This window comes from Patagioenas fasciata, chromosome 37 (assembly GCF_037038585.1).
Source record: "Patagioenas fasciata isolate bPatFas1 chromosome 37, bPatFas1.hap1, whole genome shotgun sequence".
NCBI lineage: Eukaryota > Metazoa > Chordata > Aves > Columbiformes > Columbidae > Patagioenas > Patagioenas fasciata.
Genome location: NC_092556.1, coordinates 122,576 through 143,998, shown reverse-complemented (window position 1 = coordinate 143,998; position 21,423 = coordinate 122,576). Strand labels below are relative to the sequence as shown.

The 21,423-nt window shown below is 65.1% G+C and overlaps 3 protein-coding genes across 3 annotated transcripts; 2 read left to right on the top strand and 1 right to left on the bottom strand.

The window, feature by feature from the left end:
- The first annotated feature begins 454 nt into the window (after positions 1–454).
- On the top strand, positions 455–5,266 carry LOC136114222 (uncharacterized). Its single transcript, XM_071801329.1, has 6 exons — positions 455–481; positions 822–925; positions 1,053–1,102; positions 1,698–1,721; positions 1,912–1,988; positions 2,713–5,266. Exons 1-6 carry the CDS (start codon positions 455–457, stop codon positions 4,552–4,554), a joined length of 2,124 nt encoding a protein of 707 aa, XP_071657430.1. The 3' UTR covers positions 4,555–5,266.
- Positions 5,267–5,846: 580 nt separating this feature from the next.
- KAT8 (lysine acetyltransferase 8) lies at positions 5,847–13,357 on the top strand. The gene is made up of 11 exons (XM_065859536.2): positions 5,847–6,096; positions 6,764–6,838; positions 6,919–7,082; positions 7,705–7,758; positions 8,048–8,212; positions 8,757–8,846; positions 9,665–9,805; positions 9,880–9,973; positions 10,511–10,661; positions 12,119–12,273; positions 12,858–13,357. The coding sequence occupies exons 1-11, from the start codon at positions 5,874–5,876 to the stop codon at positions 12,920–12,922; spliced, it is 1,377 nt and encodes a 458-aa protein (XP_065715608.1). The 5' UTR covers positions 5,847–5,873; the 3' UTR covers positions 12,923–13,357.
- On the bottom strand, positions 13,343–21,226 carry LOC136114214 (serine protease 33-like). The gene is made up of 6 exons (XM_065859537.2): positions 21,112–21,226; positions 19,763–19,804; positions 18,788–18,950; positions 14,854–15,158; positions 14,380–14,549; positions 13,343–14,013 (listed from the first exon to the last, which is right to left on the bottom strand). Exons 1-6 carry the CDS (start codon positions 21,152–21,154, stop codon positions 13,645–13,647), a joined length of 1,092 nt encoding a protein of 363 aa, XP_065715609.1. The 5' UTR covers positions 21,155–21,226; the 3' UTR covers positions 13,343–13,644.
- Between the last annotated feature and the right edge of the window lie 197 nt (positions 21,227–21,423).

The window sequence follows — 21,423 nt, the reverse complement described above, 5'->3', positions numbered from 1 at the left end:
CCCGGGCCCGGGGACACGCCCCCCCGCCTCGGGGACACGCCCCCCGGCCTCAGGGACACGCCCCCCCGCCTCAGGGACACGCCCCCCGGCCCCGGGGACGCGCCCCCCAGCCTCAGGGACACGCCCCCCCGCCTCGGGGACACGCCCCCCGGCCTCAGGGACACGCCCCCCCGCCCCGCCGGGGAGACCACGCCCCCCACCCGCACGGCGCTGCGCCATTGGCCCGCGGGGATGGGGGGGCGGGGCTGAGAGCTGCGGCCTGGGGGGCGACAAAGGAGTTGATTAGCGATTAACGCTTAATTACCAGCCTAATTAACCCGCTGTTAATCGCGCCCCTTTAACTTAGTTGCACTAATTGCATTAATTGCATTAATAACCGCACTTCAAGTCACGGTTGCAGCTTTGAACTCGCTGCAGTAATCGGAGTAATCGCAGTCATTCGCTGCATCGACCCATGGCGTTAATTACGACCCCAATTAACGTAACCCACTGCATTAATTGCAGTTAATTGCGTCCCTTTAATTGCAGTACAAGTTATCTCTGCAGCCTTAAGCTCGTTGCAATAATCTGCTGCATTAACCCATCGCGTTAATTAAAACCCAAACCAGGGGCTACAGCGATGAACCCCAACCAACGCCATTAATTAGCTGGGTCCTAATCAATGCAATTAATTAACTGCGATCAATTCCACGGGTTAAACGAGTTCGGGTCGCCACGAACGCGGAGAATTTCGGATTCCCCCCCGAAGCGCAATTAATTAATCGCCGTTAATTGGCTGGGCTGCCGTTAATTAACTAACGAGGGACTCACCCGGCGCGCAGGGGACCCAGGCGTTCGGGAGGCGGAAGCGGAAGCGCCTGGAAGCCCCGCCCCCCCCACGTGACGTGCGGGCGCGTTTCCCAGCAGCCCCCGCGGCAGCATGGCGGTGAGCGGGGCCGGCAGGGGGCGCTGCGGGCGCGGGGGGGCGGGAAGCGCCCCCTGCAGGGCGGGGGGACTCACCCCGGGGTCACCCCCATTGTCACCCTCATTGTCACCCCCATTGTCACCCCCAGGGCGGGGACGGCGGCGGCAACGGGACCCGCCCGGGACACGGGGACCGCAGGTGGGGACAGGGGGGCGTGGGGACGGGGACAAAGGGAGGGGGGCACGGGGAGGGGGACACGGGGACGTGGGGACACGGGGATGGGGACAAGGATGGGGACACGGGGAGGGGGATGTGGGGTTGGGGACAGGGACATGGGGACATGGGGAGGGGGACGTGGGGAGGGGGACACGGGGATGGGGACATGGGGATGGGGACAAGGATGGGGATGTGGGGAGGGGGACATGGGGAGGGGGACAGGGACATGGACTTGGGCATGGGGAGGGGGACACAGGGATGGGGACACCAGGATGGGGACACGGGGATGTGGGGTTGGGGACAGGGGCATGGGGACAAGGATGGGGACAAGGGGAGGGGGACATGGGGATGTGGGGTTGGGGACACGGGGAGGGGGACACGGGGATGGGGACAAGGATGGGGATGTGGGGAGGGGGACATGGGGGTGGGGACAGGGACATGGGGACCAGGATGGAGAGGAGGATGGGGACACTGAGATGGGGACACGGGTTGGCGTTGGGGACATGCACACGGGGTTGGGGACAAGGACCCGACCCCCACAGCTCCTCAATGACACCGGAACTGTCACCGGGACCAGGACCGGCCACCACGCGGCCACCGGGTGAGTCACGGGGACACAGGCACAACCGAGTCCCCGGCTGTCCCCAGGGTGTCCCCGGGGTGTCCCCGTTGGTGTCCCCTGGGGTGTCCCCATTGGTCTCCCCATTGGTCTCCCCATTGGTGTCCCCACTGGTGTCCCCAGGGTGTCACAGGGAAACTGAGGCACAGTTGACCCCCGTTGTCCCCTGCAGGTGATGCCGATGACACCGAAGGTGCCACCGCGGCCACCCCCCCGCCACGTCCCCACCGCTGCGGGGAGTGCGGCAAGGCCAGTGCTAATTACCTTCGTTATCTCCGTTAATTACCGGGGTCGGGTAGCTCTGGGGGGTTGGTTTGGGGGGTATTGGGGTCCCCTTGGGGCCTCTGGGGTGGGTGAGGATTTTGGGGGGACTTTGAGGGGGATTTGGGGGCCTTTGAGGTATTTTGGGGCGGATTTTGGGTCCCTTGGGGGAGGCTTGGGGGACGTTCTTGGGGACACTTTGGCCTTGGGTCAACATTGAGTTGGCCCAGTTGGCCCCGTTGGCCCAGTTGACTGAGGTGACCAAGTTGACCCAGTTGGCCACGTTGACCAAGTTGGCCCAGTTGGCCCAGTTGGCCAAGTTGACCGAGTTGGCCCAGTTGACCCACTTGGCCAAGTTGACCACGTTGACCAAGTTGGCCCAGTTGACCCAGTTGGCCAAGTTGACCCAGTTGGCCCAGTTGGCTAAGTTGGCCAAGTTGACCACGTTGACCAAGTTGGCCAAGTTGACCACATTGACCAAGTTGACCCAGTTGGCCCAGTTGGCCCAGATGACCCAGTTGGCCAAGTTGACCACATTGACCAAGTTGGCCCAGTTGACCCAGTTGACCAAGTTGACCATGTTGACCACGCTGACCAAGTTGACCCAGTTGACCCAGTTGGCCGAATTGACCAAGTCCAAGACTGGACGACCTCCAGGGTCGTCCCCCCGCCCTAACTCCCCGATCTGCTCTTCTCGCCGTCCCGCTTGCAGGCGTTCGCCCGCGGGTCCACGCTCCTGGAGCACCAGCGCGTCCACACGGGCGAGAAGCCCTTCTGCTGCGGCCAGTGCGGCGCCCGCTTCAGCCAGAGCTCCACGCTGGCCCACCACCGGCGCACCCACACCGGGGAGCGCCCCTTCGCCTGCGCCGACTGCGGGAGGGCCTTCGGGAGGAGGTCCACGCTGGCCACGCACCGGCGCACGCACACGGGCGAGCGGCCCTACGCCTGCGCCGACTGCGGGCGCCGCTTCGGCGTCAGCTCCGACCTGGCCAAGCACCGGAGAGGGGCCCACGGGGGGCGGCAGCGCCGGGAGGGGGGCGGACGGTGGAGGGGACATCATGAGAAGGTTGGTGGAGAACATGGAGGTGGTGGTGATGCCACGGTGGACGGTGGAGGTTGGAATGAACATCATGAGAAGGTTGGTGGAGAACATGGAGGTGGTGGTGATGCCACAGTGGATGGGAAGGGGCACTATGAGAAGGTTGGTGGAGACCATGGAGGTGGTGGTGATGCCACAGTGGATGGGAAGAGGCACCATGAGAAGGTTGGTGGAGACCATGGGGATGGTGGTGATACCATGGTGAATGGTGCACGTTGGAATGAACATCATGAGAAGGTCGGTGGTGACACCAAGGATGGTGGTGACGCCACAGAGGATGGGAAGGAGCACCACGAGAAGGTCGGTGGTGACCATGGAGATGGTGGTGACACCATGGGGGATGGGAAGGAGCACCATGAGAAGGTCGGTGGTGACCATAGAGATGGTGACAACACCATGGAGTATGGGAAGGAGCACCACGAGAAGGTCGGTGGTGACCATGGAGATGGTGGTGACACCATGGAGGATGGGAAGGAGCACCATGAGAAGGTCGGTGGTGACCATGGAGATGGCAGATGTTGGAAGGAACATCACGAGCCGCTCGATGGACCCCACACCGGTGCCACCACAGCGCGTGTTCCCCCCGGCCCCCAGCACCCCGGTGGCGCCCACGGATCCCTGGGGAACCCCGTGGGCCTTCCCGCCGGCGCCACCGATGCCGCCGGCGCCCAGCGCTGCCCTGAGTGCGGGCGCTGGTTCCGCCACGCGCCCACGTTCCTGCTGCACCTCCAGGCGCACGCCGGTGCCTTCCCGTGCCCGCTGTGCCCGCAACGCTTCACGGGCACCGCGCAGCTGGCGCGGCACCGGCGCCGCCACCACCCGGCGCCACCACCACCACCGCCGCCGCTCCGCGCCGCCGCCGCCGCCGACCGATTCCGGTGCGAGGCGTGCGGCAAGGGCTTCGCACAGAGCTCCAAGCTGCTGCGGCACCGCGTCACCCACACCGGCGAGAAGCCGTTCGCGTGCCGCGAGTGCGGGAAGATCTTCAGCCAGAGCTCCAACCTGGCGCAGCACCGGCGCACGCACGGCGCGGCGCGGCGGCACCGCTGCGGCGACTGCGGGAAGAGCTTCGCGCTGGGCTCGTACCTGGCCAAGCACCGGCGCACGCACGGCGCGGAGCGGCCGTTCCGGTGCGGGGAGTGCGGGAAGGCGTTCCGGCAGAGCGGCAACCTGCGGCAGCACCGGCGCACCCACACCGGCGAGCGCCCCTTCGCCTGCGCCGACTGCGGCAAGCGCTTCTGCCAGAGCTCGCACCTGGCCAAGCACCGGCGCACGCACACCGGCGAGCGCCCCTTCGCCTGCGCCGACTGCGGCAAGCGGTTCCGGCAGAGCGGCAACCTGCTGGAGCACCGGCACGCGCACACGGGCCGGCGGCCGTTCGCCTGCGGGCGGTGCGGGAAGACGTTCGCGTGGAGCTCGGCCTTCAGCAAGCACCTGCGCACGCACCGCGAGTGACCGCGGCGGAGCCGGCGCGGCGTGAGAACCGGCGCCGCGTCCATGAGCCATCCTGAGGGCCATCAAGAGCATCCTGAGCGCCATCAAGAGCATCCTGACGTCCATCAAGAGCATCCTGACATCCATCAAGAGCATCCTGAGGTCCACCAAGAACCATCTTGAGGTCCATCAAGAACCATCTTGACGTCCATCAAGAGCATCCTGAGGTCCATCAAGAGCATCCTGACATCCATCAAGAGCATCCTGAGGTCCACCAAGAACCATCTTGAAGTCCATCAAGAGCATCCTGAGGTCCATCAAGAGCATCCTGAGGTCCACCAAGAACCATCTTGAGGTCCATCAAGAACCATCCTGAGGGCCATCAAGAGCATCCTGAGGTCCATCAAGAACCATCTTGAGGTCCATCAAGAACCATCTTGACGTCCGTCAAGAACCATCTTGAGACCCATCAAGAACTGTCTTGAGATCCATCAGGAACCATCTTGAGATCCATCAACACCATCCTGAGACCGATCATGGTGTCCATGATCCATCCTGAGGTCCATCAAGAACCATCCTGAGATCCACCAGGAACATCCTGAGACCCATCGTGGTGTCCCAAGGCCACATCCCCCACACCCCCAGGACCGTCCCCAGGTCCCCGTGTCCCCAGGTCCCCAGGTCCCCGTGTCCCCTGTGTCCCCCCCGGTTTGGCAATAAACGGTGAACAGTGCCGTTCCTGACTGGGGTTACTGGGAGCACTGGGAGCGCTGGGAGGGGTCGGGGGGGACTGGGAGCTGGTTTGGGGACATTTGGGGACATTTTACCAGCGACACTGGGGGACTGGGGGACACTGGGGACACTGGGAGGGAACTGGGGGACACTGGGGGGACACTGGGTGGACCTGGAGGTGCTGCGGAGGAACTGTGAGGCACTGGATGGACACTGGGGGGACACTGGGTGGACTGGGGGACACTGGGGGGACACTGGGGGGACTGGGAGGCAGTGGGGGACACTGGGGGGGACAGGATCGGGCCCCCGAGCGTCTCCTAGCAACGCGCGGCCCCCGCCACTTCCGGGTGTACTCCCCGTCTCCTAGCAACGCGCGGCCCCCGCCACTTCCGGGTGTATTCCCCGTCGCCACTTCCGGGTGTATTCCCCGTCTCCTAGCAACGCGTGGCCCCCGCCACTTCCGGGTGTATTCCCCGTCTCCTAGCAACGCGCGGCCCCCGCCACTTCCGGCTCCGTTCCCGTCTCCTGGCAACGCTGAATCACGCGCTCACCCCCCTCCGCGTCGCAGCTCTGACGCCACTTCCGGCGCGCCGCCTCAGCGCAGGGCGATGGCGGAGGCCGCAGCGGGCGGAGGCTCCGGGGGCCCCGCGGGCCCGGGGGGTCCCGGGGGTCCCGGGCCGGTTCCCGAGGCGGCCCCGGGCGGGGGCGGCCCCGAGGAGGCGGCGGCGGCCGGCGGGAGGGGCCCTGGCGCGGCGCCGGCCCCGCGGGACGCGGAGGTGACGGTGGAGATCGGGGAGACGTATCTGTGCCGGCGGGCGGACGGGACATGGCGTGAGCGGAACCGGGACGGGCGCTGGGGGGGATTGGGGGGCACTACGGGGGCTGGGAGGGGGTTAGGGGGAAACTGGGGGGGCTGGGAGGGGATTGGGGGGCACTGGGATGGGCTGGGGGGGACTTGGAGGGGATTGGGGGGACTGGGAGAGACTGGGAGGGGACTCGAGGGCACTGGGAGGGGGTTGGGGGGCACTGGTGGGGGCTGGGAGGGGATTAGGGGGGACTGGGAGGGTATTGGGGCCACTGGGGGGATTGGGAGGGAGCAGGAGAGGGTTACCGGGCTACTGGGATATACTGGGAGGGGAGTGGGATGGACTGGGACCAGTACAAACCCTGTTATGGTGAGCCTGGGACAACCGGGACCCCTACAAACCCCATCCCCCCCGGCCCAAACTGGGAGGGGGGTTCCCCCACTGCCCGGTCCCAGTGCTGGGAGTTAGCTGGTCCCAGTGCTGGGGCTTAACTGGTCCCAGTGCCAGGCTCTCACTGGTCCCAGTGTGAGGGGATAACTGGTCCCAGTGCCGGGCTCTCACTGGTCCCAGTGTCAGGGGGTAACTGGTCCCAGTGCCAGGCTCTTACTGGTCCCAGTGTCAGGGGGTAACTGGTCCCAGTGTCAGGGGGTAACTGGTCCCAGTGTCAGGGGGTAACTGGTCCTGCTCCGCAGACCCCGCCGAGGTGATCCAGTCGCGACTGAACGAGCAGGAGGGCCGGGAGGAGTTCTACGTGCACTACGTGGGCTGTGAGTACTGGGAACACTGGGAGGCACTGGGAAGCACTGGGAGGGCGCCGGGCTGTCCCAGTGAACCCCAGTGCTCCCAGTTAACCGGCGGCTGGACGAGTGGGTGGCCAAGGGGCGGCTGGCGCTGCGCGAGGGCGCCCGGAGCCGCGGGGACCCGGTGCTGGGGGACACGGGCGAGCAGCCCGAGAGGAAGATCACGCGCAACCAGAAACGGAGGCACGACGAGATCAACCACGTGCAGAAGGTGGGCAGTGGGGCACTGGGGGGCACTGGGAGGGGACTGGGAGGCACTGGGGGACAGTGGGAAACACTGGGGGGGAACTGGGGGACGCAGGGGGACTGGGAGGCACTGGGAAGGAACTGGGGGACACTGGGAGGGAACTGGGGGACACTGGGTGGGGACTGGGAGACAATAGGAGACAGTGACAGGACGCTGTGAGGGAACTGGGGAACAGTGGGAGACACTGGGGGTCACTTGGGGGACACTGAGAGGGGACTGGGAAGCACTGGGCAGGGACTGGGAGGCACTGGGTGGGGACTGGGAGACACTGGAGGACACTGCAAGGGAACTGGGAGCACTGGGGGACATTGACAGCGCACTGGGAGGCATGGGGGGAACTGGGGGACACTGGAGTGGAACTGGGGGATACTGGGGGACAGTTGGAGACACTGGGGGGGAACTGGGGGACAGTGGGGGGCAGTGGGTGGGAACTGGAAGACACTAGGGGGGAACTGGGGGACAGTGGGAGGCAGTGGAGGGAACTGGGAGCACTGGGGGACACTGGGAGGGAGTGGGAGGAACCGGTAAGATGCTGAGGGGTCACCAGGAGCTACTGGTCCTTATTGGTCTGTACTGGTCCCCACAGACCTACGCTGAGATGGATCCCACCACAGCCGCGCTGGAGAAGGAGCACGAGGCCGTGAGTCCGGGGGTCCCCAATGTCCCTGGGGTGTCCCTGAGGGTCTGGGGGTGTCCCCAAGGGTCTGGGGGTGTCCCCAATGTCCCTGGGGTGTCCCCGAGGGTCTGGGGGTGTCCTCAATGTCTCTGGGGTGTCCTCAATCCCGTTGTCCGGATCACCAAGGTCAAGTACGTGGACAAGAGCCACGTGGGGCACCGGGAGACTTGGGGGTTCCCCAATGTCCTGGGCTGTCCCCGAAGGTCTGGGGGTGTCCCCAATGTCCCTGAGGTGTCCCCCTGCCCTTGTCCAGATCACCAAGGTCAAGTACGTGGACAAGATCCACATCGGGCACTTCGAGATCGACGCCTGGTACTTCTCGCCCTTCCCCGAGGAGTTCGGGAAGCAGCCCAAGCTCTGGATCTGCGAGTTCTGCCTCAAGTACATGAAGCTGGAGAGGACCTACCGGCACCACTTGGTACGGGGACACGGGGGACATGGGGACACGTGTGGGGACACAGGGGGACGGGTGGGGCTGGAGAGGACCTACCGGCACCACCTGGTACGGGGGGACATGGGGGGGACACATGTGGGGACACGTGTGGGGACACAGGAACAATTGTGGGGACGTGTGGGAACACAGGAACACATGGGGATATATGGGGACACAGGAGACACATGGGGGGACACGGGGGGACATGGGAGACACACAGGGGGACATGGGGACATTTGGGGACACTTGGGGATATGTGGGGACATGGGAGACACATGGGGGGACGTGGGAGATACACGTGGGGACATTTGGGAATATGGGGGACACATGAAGGGTGGGAGGACACACGTGGGTGGACACTCAGGGGCACGTGGGGACATTTGGGGACGCGTGCAGTTCCGCAGCTGCCCCCCTCAATGCCACCCGCAGCCTGAGCCCCCCTGTCCCCTCGTGTTTGGGGACACCGGGACACACGTGTGACCCCCCCGGCACATGTGTGACCCCGGCCGCCGTGTCCCCGTGTCCCCAGGGCCAGTGCCAGTGGCGGCAGCCGCCGGGCCGCGAGATTTACCGCAAGGGGAACATCTCGGTGTACGAGGTGGACGGCAAGGACCACAAGGTGACCGTGACCCCGGGTGACCCTGTGTGTCCCTGTGTGACCCCACGTTACCCCATGTGTCCCCCTGTCCCCGTGTGACCCCACGTTACCCTGTGTGACCCTGTGTGTCCCCTGTGACTCCAAGTGACGCCGGGTCCCCCCTGGCCGTGTCCCCGTGTGACCCTGTGTCCCCACGTGACCCCACGTTACCCTGTGCGACCCCATGTGACCCTGTGTCCCCGTGTGACCCCATGTTACCCTGTGTGTCCCATGTGATCCCCCCGTGTCCCCATGTGATCCCCCCGTGTCCCCATGTGATCCCACGTGTTCCCGCACATCCCTATGTGACCCCTAGTAACTCTCTGTGTTGCACCTTATCACGTGACCCTGTGTGACCCCAAGTGACCCTGTGTCCCCATGTGGCCCTGTGTCCCCATGTGGCCCTGTGTCCCCATGTGACCCCGTGTGACCCCATGTTACCCTATGTGTCCCCGTGTAACCCCATGTCCCTGTGCAACCCCACATTACCCTGTGTGACCCTGTGTGACCCCATGTTACCCTGTGTGACCCCACATTACCCTGTGTGTCCCCGTGTGACCCCACGTTACCCTGTGTGACCCCACATTACCCTGTGTGTCCCTGTGTGACCCCGTGTGACCCCACATTACCCTGTGTGACCCCACATTACCCTGTGTGTCCCCATGTGAGCCCACGTTACTCCGTGTGACCCTGCATGTCCCCGTGTGACCCCACGTTACCATGTGTGACCCCATGTAACCCTGTGTCCCTGTACGGCCCCACGTTAACCCGTACGACCCCGCGTGACCCCGTGTCCCCAGATCTACTGCCAGAACCTGTGCCTGCTGGCCAAGCTGTTCCTGGACCACAAGACCCTTTACTTCGACGTGGAGCCCTTCGTGTTCTACCTGCTCACCGAGGTCGACCGCCACGGCGCGCACATCGTCGGCTACTTCTCCAAGGTCCGTGGGGACCCCTGGGGACCCCTGGGGACATGTGGGGACACCTGGGGACGCGTCACCCGCGGTGCCCTCAGGAGAAGGAGTCTCCGGACGGGAACAACGTGGCGTGCATCCTGACGCTGCCGCCGTACCAGCGCCGCGGCTACGGGAAGTTCCTCATCGCCTTCAGTGAGCGCCGCGCCGGGAAAGGGGGGGACACCGATGGGGGGGGTCCCCAAGATGGGGGTGTCCCCAAAAATGGGGGGGGGGGGCATAAAGTGTGAGGGAGGTTCCTTAAAATGGGGCGGGTCCTTAAAATGGGGCGGGGGGGTCCCCAAAGTGAGTTGGGGGATTCTTAGAAGAGACGGGGGGAGGTGGTAAAGTGGGGGTATGGGGCAGAATGGGGGTGGGGGGGCCTGAAATGGGTACCCCCCCAGACGCCTGGGTCCCCCCCAGACGCCTGGGTCCCCCCCAGACGCCTGGGTCCCCCTGAACCTCTGTGTCCCCCTGAACCTCCGTGTCCCCCTGAACCTCTGTGTCCCCCTGAACCTCCGTGTCCCTTGAACACCTGGGTCCCTCCTGAACACCTGGGTCCCCCTGAACCCCCGTGTCCCCCGGATGCCTGGGTCCCTCCTGAATGCTTGGGTCCTTCCCCACACTCCTGGGTCCCCCTGAACCCCCGTGTCCCCCGGACGCCTGGGTCCCCCCGGACGCCGGGGTCCGCAGGTTACGAGCTGTCCAAGCTGGAGAACACCGTGGGCTCCCCCGAGAAGCCGCTGTCGGACCTGGGCAAGCTCAGCTACCGCAGCTACTGGTCCTGGGTGCTGCTGGAGATCCTGCGCGACTTCCGGGGCACCCTGTCCATCAAGGACCTCAGGTGGGACCCCCAGTGACCCCCCAGTGACCGCCAGTGCTCCCAGTGACCCCCGAGCAGCTCCCAGTGCCCGCCCAGTGACCCCCCAGTGACTGCCAGTGCTCCCAGTGACAACCCTCCAGTGCTCCCAGTGACCCCCCCAGTGACTTTAGTGGTCCCAGTGAACCCCCAATGACCCCCCAGTGTTCCCAGCGCTCCCAGTGACCCCCCCAGTGCCCCCCAGTGCTCCCAGTGACCCGCCCAGTGCCCTCCAGTGCTCGCAGTGACCCCCCCAGTGCTCCCAGTGACCCCCATTAACCCCCCCCAGCCAGATGACCAGCATCACGCAGTCCGACATCATCAGGACGCTGCAGCTCCCAGTGACCCCCCCAGTGCCCCCCAATGCTCCCAGTGACCCCTCCAGTGCCCTCCAGTGCTCGCAGTGACCCCCCCAGTGCTCCCAGTGACCCCTCCAGTGCTCCCAGTGACCCCCATTCACCCCCCCCAGCCAGATGACCAGCATCACGCAGTCCGACATCATCAGCACGCTGCAGCTCCCAGTGACCCCCCCAGTGCCCCCCAGTGCTCCCAGTGACCCCCCCAGTGCCCCCCAGTGCTCCCAGTGCCCCCCAGTGCTCCCAGTGACCCCCCCAGTGCTCGCAGTGACCCCCCCAGTGCTCCCAGTGACCCCCCCAGTGCTCCCAGTGACCCCCATTAACCCCCCCAGCCAGATGACCAGCATCACGCAGTCCGACATCATCAGCACGCTGCAGCTCCCAGTGACCCCCCCCAGTGCTCCCAGTGACCCCCCCAGTGCTCGCAGTGACCCCCATTAACCCCCCCCAGCCAGATGACCAGCATCACGCAGTCCGACATCATCAGCACGCTGCAGCTCCCAGTGACCCCCCCAGTGTCCCCCAGTGCTCCCAGTGACCCCCCCAGTGCTCGCAGTGACCCCCATTAACCCCCCCAGCCAGATGACCAGCATCACGCAGTCCGACATCATCAGCACGCTGCAGCTCCCAGTGACCCCCCCAGTGTCCCCCAGTGCTCCCAGTGACCCCCCCAGTGCTCGCAGTGACCCCCATTAACCCCCCCAGCCAGATGACCAGCATCACGCAGTCCGACATCATCAGCACGCTGCAGCTCCCAGTGACCCCCCCAGTGCCCCCCAGTGCTCCCAGTGACCCCCCCAGTGCTCCCAGTGACCCCCATTAACCCCCCCAGCCAGATGACCAGCATCACGCAGTCCGACATCATCAGCACGCTGCAGCTCCCAGTGACCCCCCCAGTGTCCCCCAGTGCTCCCAGTGACCCCCCCAGTGCTCGCAGTGACCCCCATTAACCCCCCCAGCCAGATGACCAGCATCACGCAGTCCGACATCATCAGCACGCTGCAGCTCCCAGTGACCCCCCCAGTGCCCCCCAGTGCTCCCAGTGACCCCCCCAGTGCTCCCAGTGACCCCCATTAACCCCCCCAGCCAGATGACCAGCATCACGCAGTCCGACATCATCAGCACGCTGCAGTCGCTCAACATGGTCAAGTACTGGAAGGGGCAGCACGTGATCTGCGTCACCCCCAAGCTGGTGGAGGAGCACCTGCGGAGCGCCCAGTACAAGAGACCCCCCATCACCGGTAATTAGCGCTAATTAACACTCGTTAACCACCTGTGAGCCCCTGAGGACTCCCTCTAATGAACCTCACCCTCAGGAACCATATGTAACTGAACCCCGTGTAACTGAACCCCCACACCTCCCAGTGCCCGCAGTTTGCACCTCCCAGTGCCCAGTACAAGAGACCCCCCCATCACTGCTAATTAGCGCTAATTAGCACTCATTAACAGCTCCTGAGCCCCTAAGGACCCTCATAATGAACCCAGCCCTGAGGAACCCCATGTAACTGAACCCCCACACCTCCCAGTGCCCCCAGTTTGCACCTCCGGAGCACCCAGTACAAGAGGCCCCGCCCGTCACCACTAATTAGCACTAATTAGCACTCATTAACAGCTCCTGAGCCCCTAAGGACCCTCCTAATGAACCGGGCCATAAGGAACCCCTTGTAAATGAACCCCCAGTGCCCCCAGTTTGCACCTCAAGAGACCCACCCCCCCCCCCCAATCACTGGTAATTAGCGCTAATTAACACTCATTAACCCCCAGTGAACCCCTTAATTGCCCCGCCCTTGATTACCACCTCCCTAATTACCGCTAATTACCGCAGTGGATTCCATCTGCCTGCGCTGGGCCCCCCCGAAGCACAAACAGGCCAAAGTGCCCAAGAAGTGACGAGGACGGCGAGAGTTTGGGGGAAATCCCCAGGATTTTGGGGTCCCTCTGCATTTTGGGGGAAATCCCCAGGATTTTGGGGTCCCTCTGCGTTTTGGGGCGAATCCCCAGGATTTTGGAGTCCCCCGGGTTCTGTGGCGAATCCCCTGGGTTTTGGGGTCCCCCCCCCCGGGTTTTGTGTGGATCCCCAGGATTTTGGGGCGAATCCCCAGGATGTTGGGGTCCCCCTGGGTTTTGGGGCAAATCCCCAGGATTCTGGGGTGAATCCCCAGGATTTTGGGGTCCCTCTGCATTTTGGGGCAAATCCCCTGGGTTATGGGGTCCCTTCCACCCCAGGATTTGGGGACACCCCCCCCCCCGCCCGGTGCCGTTTTCAGGTGAAACGAGGCGGGTTTGGGTCCTTTTTAGATCAATAAAGTCTATTTTTGGGTGCAATCAGCTCCTTTGTTGAGTCTTTCTTGGGGTCACATGAGCCCCTTTTGGGGTGAAACGAGGTGGTTTTGGCGTCCCACGGGGTCATCTTGGGGTGAAACGAGGCGGATTTGGGGTCCCACGAGGTCTTTTTGGGGTGAAACAAGGTGGTTTTGGGGTCCCACAAGGTCTTTTTATGGTGAAACGAGGCAGTTTTGCGGTCCCACAAGGTCTTTTTGGGGTGAAATGAGGTGGTTTTGGGGTCCCAAAAGGCCTTTTTGGGGTGAAACAAGGCGGTTTTGGTGCTCCCGTCACCACCCCCAGGTGCCCCCCAGCACCCCCAGCGCCAGCAGCAGCATCACTCCCCCCTGGGCACTTGGTGCTGCCCGCCCCGTGTCCCCCCCCGCGGGGTCCAATGGTTGGTGCCACCCCTCGAGGTCCTCGCAGGGTCCCAGGGGGTCCCCGGGGGTGTCCCCAGGGGTGTCCCCGGGGGTCCCCGTCCCCAGGGGGTGCAGGGGGGTGACGTCGGGGGCAGTGGCCGCGATCCAGGCGGCGTGGGCGGCCGCGCGGGTGTAGACGCCGGGGCGGTTGGGGACACCGCAGCCGTCACCCCAGCTTGTCACCCCCAGCAGCAGCCAGCGGTCACCGAGGCGGCACGACAGGGGGCCCCCGGAGTCACCCTGGGGACAACGGGGACACTGGTTAGCATGGGGGACCCCAGAGTCACCCTGGGGACCCCTCAGAGTCAACCTGGGGACAATGGGAGGGACAGTCATCACAGGGGTCACCCCAGGGACACAGGGACCCCCAGAGTCACCCCGGGGACATAGGGGACACAGCCACCATGGAGATCACCCAGGGGACAGTGGGGACACAGCCACCATGGGGGTCACCCCTGGGACACAGGGACCCCCAGAGTCACCCCGGGGACATAGGGGACACAGCCACCATGGGGGTCACCCCGGGACACAGGGAGCCCCAGAGTCACCCTGGGGACACTGAGCTGGAGACCCGGGGAGGTGACACGGTGACCTGGTGGCACTGACCTGGCAGGCGTCGCGCTGTCCCTCGGGGAAGCCGGCGCAGAGCGTGTCCCCCGCGGGCGTTCCCGCTGTCCCCTCTGTCCCCGCTGTCCCCTGGTACAGGCAGCGGCACTGCCGGGCGCTCAGCAGCGGCACCTCCAGCTGCTGCAGTGTCTTGGGCGGCGGGAGGGGACCTGCGGGGACACTCGTGTCACCAAGTGTCCCCAAGGGTCCCCGGGCACCAGGACAAGTGACCCCATCCACCCCGGGTCCAGCCAGTGCCACCAAACCTGGGGACGAGTGTCCCAATCGTGTCCCCAACCGTTGCAAGTGTGCCCAGTGCCACCGGTCACAAGTGGCACAATGTTGTCCCCGAGCTCCCCGGGTGCCACCCAACCCATTCCCAAGTGTCCCAGCCATGTCCCCGAGCTCCCCGGGTGCCACCCAACCCATTCCCAAGTGTCCCAGCCATGTCCCCGAGCTCCCCGGGTGACTCACCGGCGGTGCGCACGTCCCCCCAGCCGGTGACGGTGCAGCGGGTGCCGGGGGGGACGGTGACGCCGGGGCCGGGCAGGCACACGGGTCTCACCAAGCGCGTGATGAGTGCGGGGGGGTCCAGCCGGGCCAGCGCGATGTCCCCGGCCACGTCCCCGTGTCCCCCGGGGATGTCCCCGGCGGTGTCCCCGTCGCGATAGGCCGGGTGGCGGGTGACCGAGGCCACCGCGCGCACCTGCGCCTCGGGGGGCGGGGACAGCAGCTGCAGCACCCCCAGTGTCACCCGGTACTCGGACACCGGGTTCTCCCTGGGGGGACACGGGGACGTGATGGGGACACCCCCGGAGCGGGGGACACGGCAATGTGGGGGGGGGATTGGGGTCCCGGGGGGGATTGGGGTCCCGGGGAGATTTGGGGTGCAAGGGGGGGATTGGGGTCCCAGGAGGGATTTGGGGTCCCAGAGGTGATTTGGGGTCCCTCGGGAGATTTGGGGTCTCAGGGGGATTTGGGGTCCTGGGGGGGATTGGGGTCCCTCGAGAGATTTGGGGTCCCGGGGGTAATTGGGGTCCCGGGGGGATTTGGGGTCCCAGGGGAATTTGGGGTCCCGGGTGGCACTTGGGGTCCCAGGAGGGGATTTGGGGTCCCCGGGGGGGGATGTGGGGTCCCAGATGCAGATTTGGGGTCCCAGGGGGAATTTGGGGTCCCAGGGGGGGATTTGGGGTCCTGGGGGAATTTGGGGTCCCACGGGGCACTTGGGGTCCCAGAGGGGATTTGGGGTCCTAGGGAGGATTTGGGATCCCAGGAGGAATTTGGGGTCCCAGGGGAATTTGGGGTCCCAGGCGACACTTGGGGTCCCAGGAGGGAATTTGGGGTCCTAGGGAGGATTTGGGATCCCAGGAGGAATTTGGGGTCCCAGGGGAATTTGGGGTCCCGGGGGGGATTGGGGTCCCAGGGGAATTTGGGGTCCCAGGCGACACTTGGGGTCCCAGGAGGGAATTTGGGGTCCCCAGGGGGGATTTGGGGGGCCAGCTGTGGATTTGGGGTCCTAGGGGGGATTTGGGGTCCCAGCAGCAAATTGGGGTCCCAGAGGGGATTTGGGGTCCCTTGGGAGATTTGGGGTCCCGTGGGAAATTGGGGTCCCAGGGAGGATTTGGGGTCCCGAGGGGGAATTGAGGTCCAAGGGGGGATTTGGGGTCCCAGGGGAATTTGGGGTCCCAGGGGGGATTGGGGTCCCAGGGGGGAATTGGGATCCCCAGGGGAGATTTGGGGTCCCTTGGGAGATTTGGGGTACCAGGGGAAATTGGGGTTTCACAGGGGAAATTGGGGTCCCAGCGGGAATTTGGAGTCCCAGGGGGGAAACAGGGTCTGGGGGGGATTTGGGGGCCAAAGGAGAATCTGGGGTCCCGGCGGGGATTTGGGGCACTAGGGGGGAATTGGGGTCCTGGTGGGAATTGGGGTCACAGGGGGAATTTGGGGTCCCAGGGGGGTATTTGGGGTCCCAGGGGAATTTGGGGACCCTGAGGGGATTTGGGGTCCTGGGGGGATTTGGGGTCCCAGGGGGGAATTTGGGGTCCCAGGGGGGAACTGGGGTCCCTTGGGAGATTTGGGGTCGCAGGGGAATTTGGGGTCCCGGGTGACACTTGGGGTACCAGGAGGGGATTTGGGGGCTCAGATGTGGAATTGGGGTCCTAGGGGGGATTTGGGGTCCCAGCGGGAATTTGGGGTCCCATTGGGGAACTTGGGGTCGCAGCTGGAATTTGGAGTCCCAGGGGGCATTTGGGATCCCGGGGTGGATTTGGGGTCCCAGGGGGGGATTTGGGGTTCCAAGGTGGACTTGGGGTCCCAGCAGGAATTTGGGGTCCCATAGGGGATTTGGGGTCCCTTGGAAGATTTGCGGGCCCAGGGGGAAATTGGGGTCCTGGGAGGATTTGGGGTCCCTCAGGAGATTTGGGGTCCTAGGGGGGGGATTGGGGTCCCAGGGGGGAATTGGGGTCCCCGGGGGAGATTTGGGGTCCCTTGGGAGGTTTGGGGTCCTAGGAGGAACTGGGGTTCCAGACGGGAAATTGGGGTCCCAGGGGGGATTTGGGGTCCCTCAGGAGATGTGGAGTCCCTCAGGAGATTTGGGGTCCCAGGGGGGAATTGGGGTCCTGGGAGGATTTGGGGTCCCGGGGGGCACTTGGGGTCCCAGGGGGGGATTTGGGGTCCCAGGGGGGAATTGAGGTCCCAGATGCAGATTTGGGGTGCCAGGGGTGGATTTTGAGTCCAATGGGGAATTTCGGGTCCCCGGGGGCATTTGGGGTCGCAGATGCGGATTTGGGGTCCCAGGGGGGGACTTGGAATCGCAGCGGGAATTTGGAGTCCCAGGGGGGATTTGGGGTTCTAAGGGGGATTTGGGGTCCCAGGAGGAATTTGGGGTCCCAGAGGGGATTTGGGGTCCCTTGGGAGATTTGGGGTCCCAGGGGGGATTTGGGGTCCCTTGGGAGAACTGAGGTCCTAGGGGGGATTTGGGGTCCCAGGAGGGATTTGGTGTCCCAGGGGAGATTTGGGGTCTCAGAGGGGAATTGGTGTCCCCAGGGGAGATTTGGGGTCCCAGGGAGATTTGGGGTCCCACGGGGGAAATTGGGGTCCCAGGAGGATTTGGGGTCCCTCGGGAGATTTGGGGTCCTTGGGGGCACTTGGGGTCCCAGGAGGGGATTTGGGGTCCTGGAGGGGGATTTGGGGGGCCAGATGTGGATTTGGGATCCTAGTGGGGATTTGGGGTCCCAGTGTGAATTTGGGGTCCCAGTTGGGATTTGGGGTCCCAGGATGGACTTTGAGTCCCATGGGAAATTTCGGGTCCCGGGGGGGATTTGGGGTCCCAGATGCAGATTTGGGGTCCCAGGGGGGGATTTGGGGTCCCAGCGGGAATTTGGGGTGTCAGGGGGAGGCTTGGGGTCGCAGCGGGAATTTGAAGTCCCAGGGGGGATTTGGGGTCCCGGGGTGGATTTGGGGTCCCGAGGGGGGATTTGGGGTTCCAAGGTGGATTTGGGGTCCCAGCAGGAATTTGGGGTCCCAGAAGGAATTTGGGGTCCCTTGGGGGGATTTGGGGTCCCAGGGGAGATTTGGGGTCCTTCGGGAGATTTGGGGTCCCAGGGGGGAATTGGGGTCCCAAAGGGGATTTGGGGTTCCAAGGGGGATTTGGGGGCCCAGATGTGGATTTGGGGTCCTAGGGAGAATTTGGGGTCCCGGGGGGTAATTGGGGTCCCGGGGTGGACTTTGAGTCCCATGGGGAATTTCGGGTCCCGGGGGGGATTTGGGGTCCCAGATGCGGATTTGGGGTCCCAGGGGGATTTGGGGTCCCAGCGGGAATTTGGGGTCGCAGCGAGAGATTTGGGATCCCGGGGGGAATTGGAATCCCAGAGGGGGATTTGGGTTTCCAAGGGGGAATTGGGGTCTGGGGGGGATTGGGATCCTGGGGGGGGATTTGGGGTCTCAGGGCATATTTGGGGTCTTGGGGGGGACTTGGGGTCCCAGGGCGGGATTTGGTGTCCCAGGGGTGGACTTTGAGTCCCATGCGGAATTTGGGGTCCCGGGGGGATTTGGGGTCCCAGCGGGGACTTGGGTTCCCGGTGGGGGATTTGGGGTCCCAAAGGCGTCCCAGGGGCCTATTTAGGGTATGGGGGAGATCCCAGAGTGGGTATTTAGGGTCCCAAAGGGTCCTGGGGGGAATTGGGATCCCAGTGGGGAATTGGGGGTCCTGAGGCAGGTCCTAGTGGTCTATTGGGGGCCTGGGGGGGGGGTCCCAGGGGGTTTTGGGGGCAATTTGGGGCCCTGGGGGGATAATTGGGGGGATAGAGAGGGGTTTCGGGGGAGGTTTTGGGAGTCTCAGGGGGTTATACGAGGTCCAAGGGGTTATTTGGGGTGCAGGGGGTGATTTTGGGGTGATTTGGGTACTCACGGCGGGAAGCAGTGTGCGGCGCTCAGCACCCATTGGGGGGCGATCAGGGCCCCCCCACAGACGTGTCGCCCCCGGAAGGTGACGCTGACCTGCCAGGGCCACTGACCGGCCCGCGCCCCCCGGCCCCCCACGATGCGGCTGCGCACGGGGGTCCCACACGGAACTGGGGGGACACGGGGGTCAGGGAGGTCCCACACGGAACTGGGGGGACACGGGGGTCAGGAGGACATGGGGGTCAGGGGGACACGGGGGGTCAGGGAGTCCCGCACAGAACTGGGGGGACACGGGGGTCAGGAGGACACGGGGAGTCAGGGGGACACGGGGGGTTCGGGGGGACACAGGGGGTCAGGGGGACACGGGGGGTCAGGGGGTCCCGCACGGAACTGGGGGCACACGGGGGGTCAGGGGGTCCCGCACGGAACTGGGGGGACACGGGGGTCAGGGGGACACGGGGGGTCAGGGGGATACAGGGGGGGTTCAGGAAGACACGGGGGATCGGGGGTTCCACACGAGACTGGGGGGACATGGGGGGGGGTCAGGGGATCCCACACGAGACTGGGGGGACACGCGGAGGACAGGGGGACATGGGGGGGTCAGGGAATCCCTCATGAAACTGGGGGGACACGGGGGTCGGGGGTTCCGCAGAACCCCCAGGACTCACCCCCCCAAGCCACAGATCCCCCCAAATCACAGGACCCCCCTTCCCAACCCCTCCCTATGTGATACAGGACCCTCCCACCCCAAAATATGGGACACCCCCCCCCATGTCCTCTCTGTGGGACACCAGCACCCAGGAACCCCACCCAGAACATGGGACTCCCCCACCCCAAAACATGGGACACCCCCCCTCCCTTTAAGGTGTCAAGGTGGAAAAGGGGGGAAATTAGGGGTGAAAAAGGTTTTGGGGTGAGAAGAAGGGATTTTGTGGTGAAAGAGATCTGGGGTGAAATAGGGGGACCCCAGGACCCCCCCCACCTTCGCCCGACTCCTCCTCGGCTGCCACCGTCCCCCAGTGACCTGCGGACACCAAGGGTCAACGGTGATGTCAAAGCCACTGTGGGGACACCCCTGCTGGAGGGGGGGACCCAGGAGTTCGGGAGGGACCCAGGAGTTCGGGAGGGACCCAAGCATGCGGGAGGGGTCCCAGGAGTGCGGGGGGAGACCCAGGCATCCGGGAGGGGACCCAGGCATCCGGGGCCACCCCCCGCCCCCCCCCGCGCTGGGACAATGGCCGGAGCCGGAAAAACCTGCCCCGAGGAATGTGAGCGGTGGGGACACGCGTGTCACCTCCCCCCGTGTCACCCGCTGTCCGCTCGTGTCCTTCCACACCTCCTTATGATCCCCCTGTCCCCTCCCTGCCCCCAGTCCATCCGTGGCCCCTCAGGACCCCTGGAGTCCCCGCTGTGTCCCCCCAACACGTCCCTGTCCCCTCAGGATCCCCCTTGTCCCCTCTGCATCCTTCGCCTGCCGCCATGCCCCCCCGTGATCCCCCACACCCCGACATGTCCCCTCACACCCCCGTGTCCCCTCAGGAACCTTTAAACTCCTCCCCGTGTCCCCTCAGGATCCTTTAACTCCCCCCGTGTCCCCTCACACCCCCGTGTCCCCTCAGGATCCTTTAACTCCCCCCGTGTCCCCTCACACCTCAGTGTCCCCTCAGGATCCTTTAACTCCCCCCGTGTCCCCTCACACCTCAGTGTCCCTTCACAATCCCGTAACTCCCCCTGTGTCCCCTCCGTGTCCCCTCAGGATCCTTCAACTCCCCCACACCTCAGTGTCCCCTCACAATCCCGTAACTGCCCTCCGTGTCCCCTCACACCTCCGTGTCCCCTCACACCTCCGTGTCCCCTCACAATCCCGTAACTGCCCTCCGTGTCCCCTCACACCTCCGCGTCCCCTCACACCTCAGTGTCCCCTCAGGACCCTTTAGCTCCCCCACACCTCCGTGTCCCCTCACACCTCAGTGTCCCCTCCGGATCCTTTAGCTCCCCGACACCTCCGCGTCCCCTCACACCTCAGTGTCCCCTCAGGACCCTTTAGCTCCCCCACACCTCCGTGTCCCCTCACACCTCAGTGTCCCCTCCGGATCCTTTAGCTCCCCGACACCTCCGCGTCCCCCCACAGCTTCTCAGCAACTCTCACAATCCCGTCAGGGTCCCTCAGCTCCCCTCACACCCTCATGTCCCCCCACAACCTCTCAACTCCCCTCAGGATCCTCCAAGTCCCCCAGATGATCCGTGTCCCCTCACACCCCCACGTCCCCTCGGGACCCTGGAACTCCCCTCATGTCCCCCCGCACGCCCCGTGTGACCGTGTCCCCTCACCCAGCAGCAGCAGCAGCCCCAGCGCCGTTTCCCGCCGCCCCATCGCGCTCGGGCCCCGGCGGCTCCGGCGGCTCCGGCGGCACCTGCCGCCCCGGGGCCCCGCCCACCTCGTGACCCCGCCCAACCCCGGTTCCAGCGGCACCTGCCGCCCCGGGACCCCGCCCATCGCCCCGGGGCCCCGCCCAACCCCGGTTCCAGCGGCACCTGCCGCGCCGGGGCCCCGCCCACCACCACCTGCGCGGCCACGCCCCCTTAAGGGGCCCAGCGTCCTCTATACGGGCACTATATGGAACCCCCTGAGTCTATAGGGAG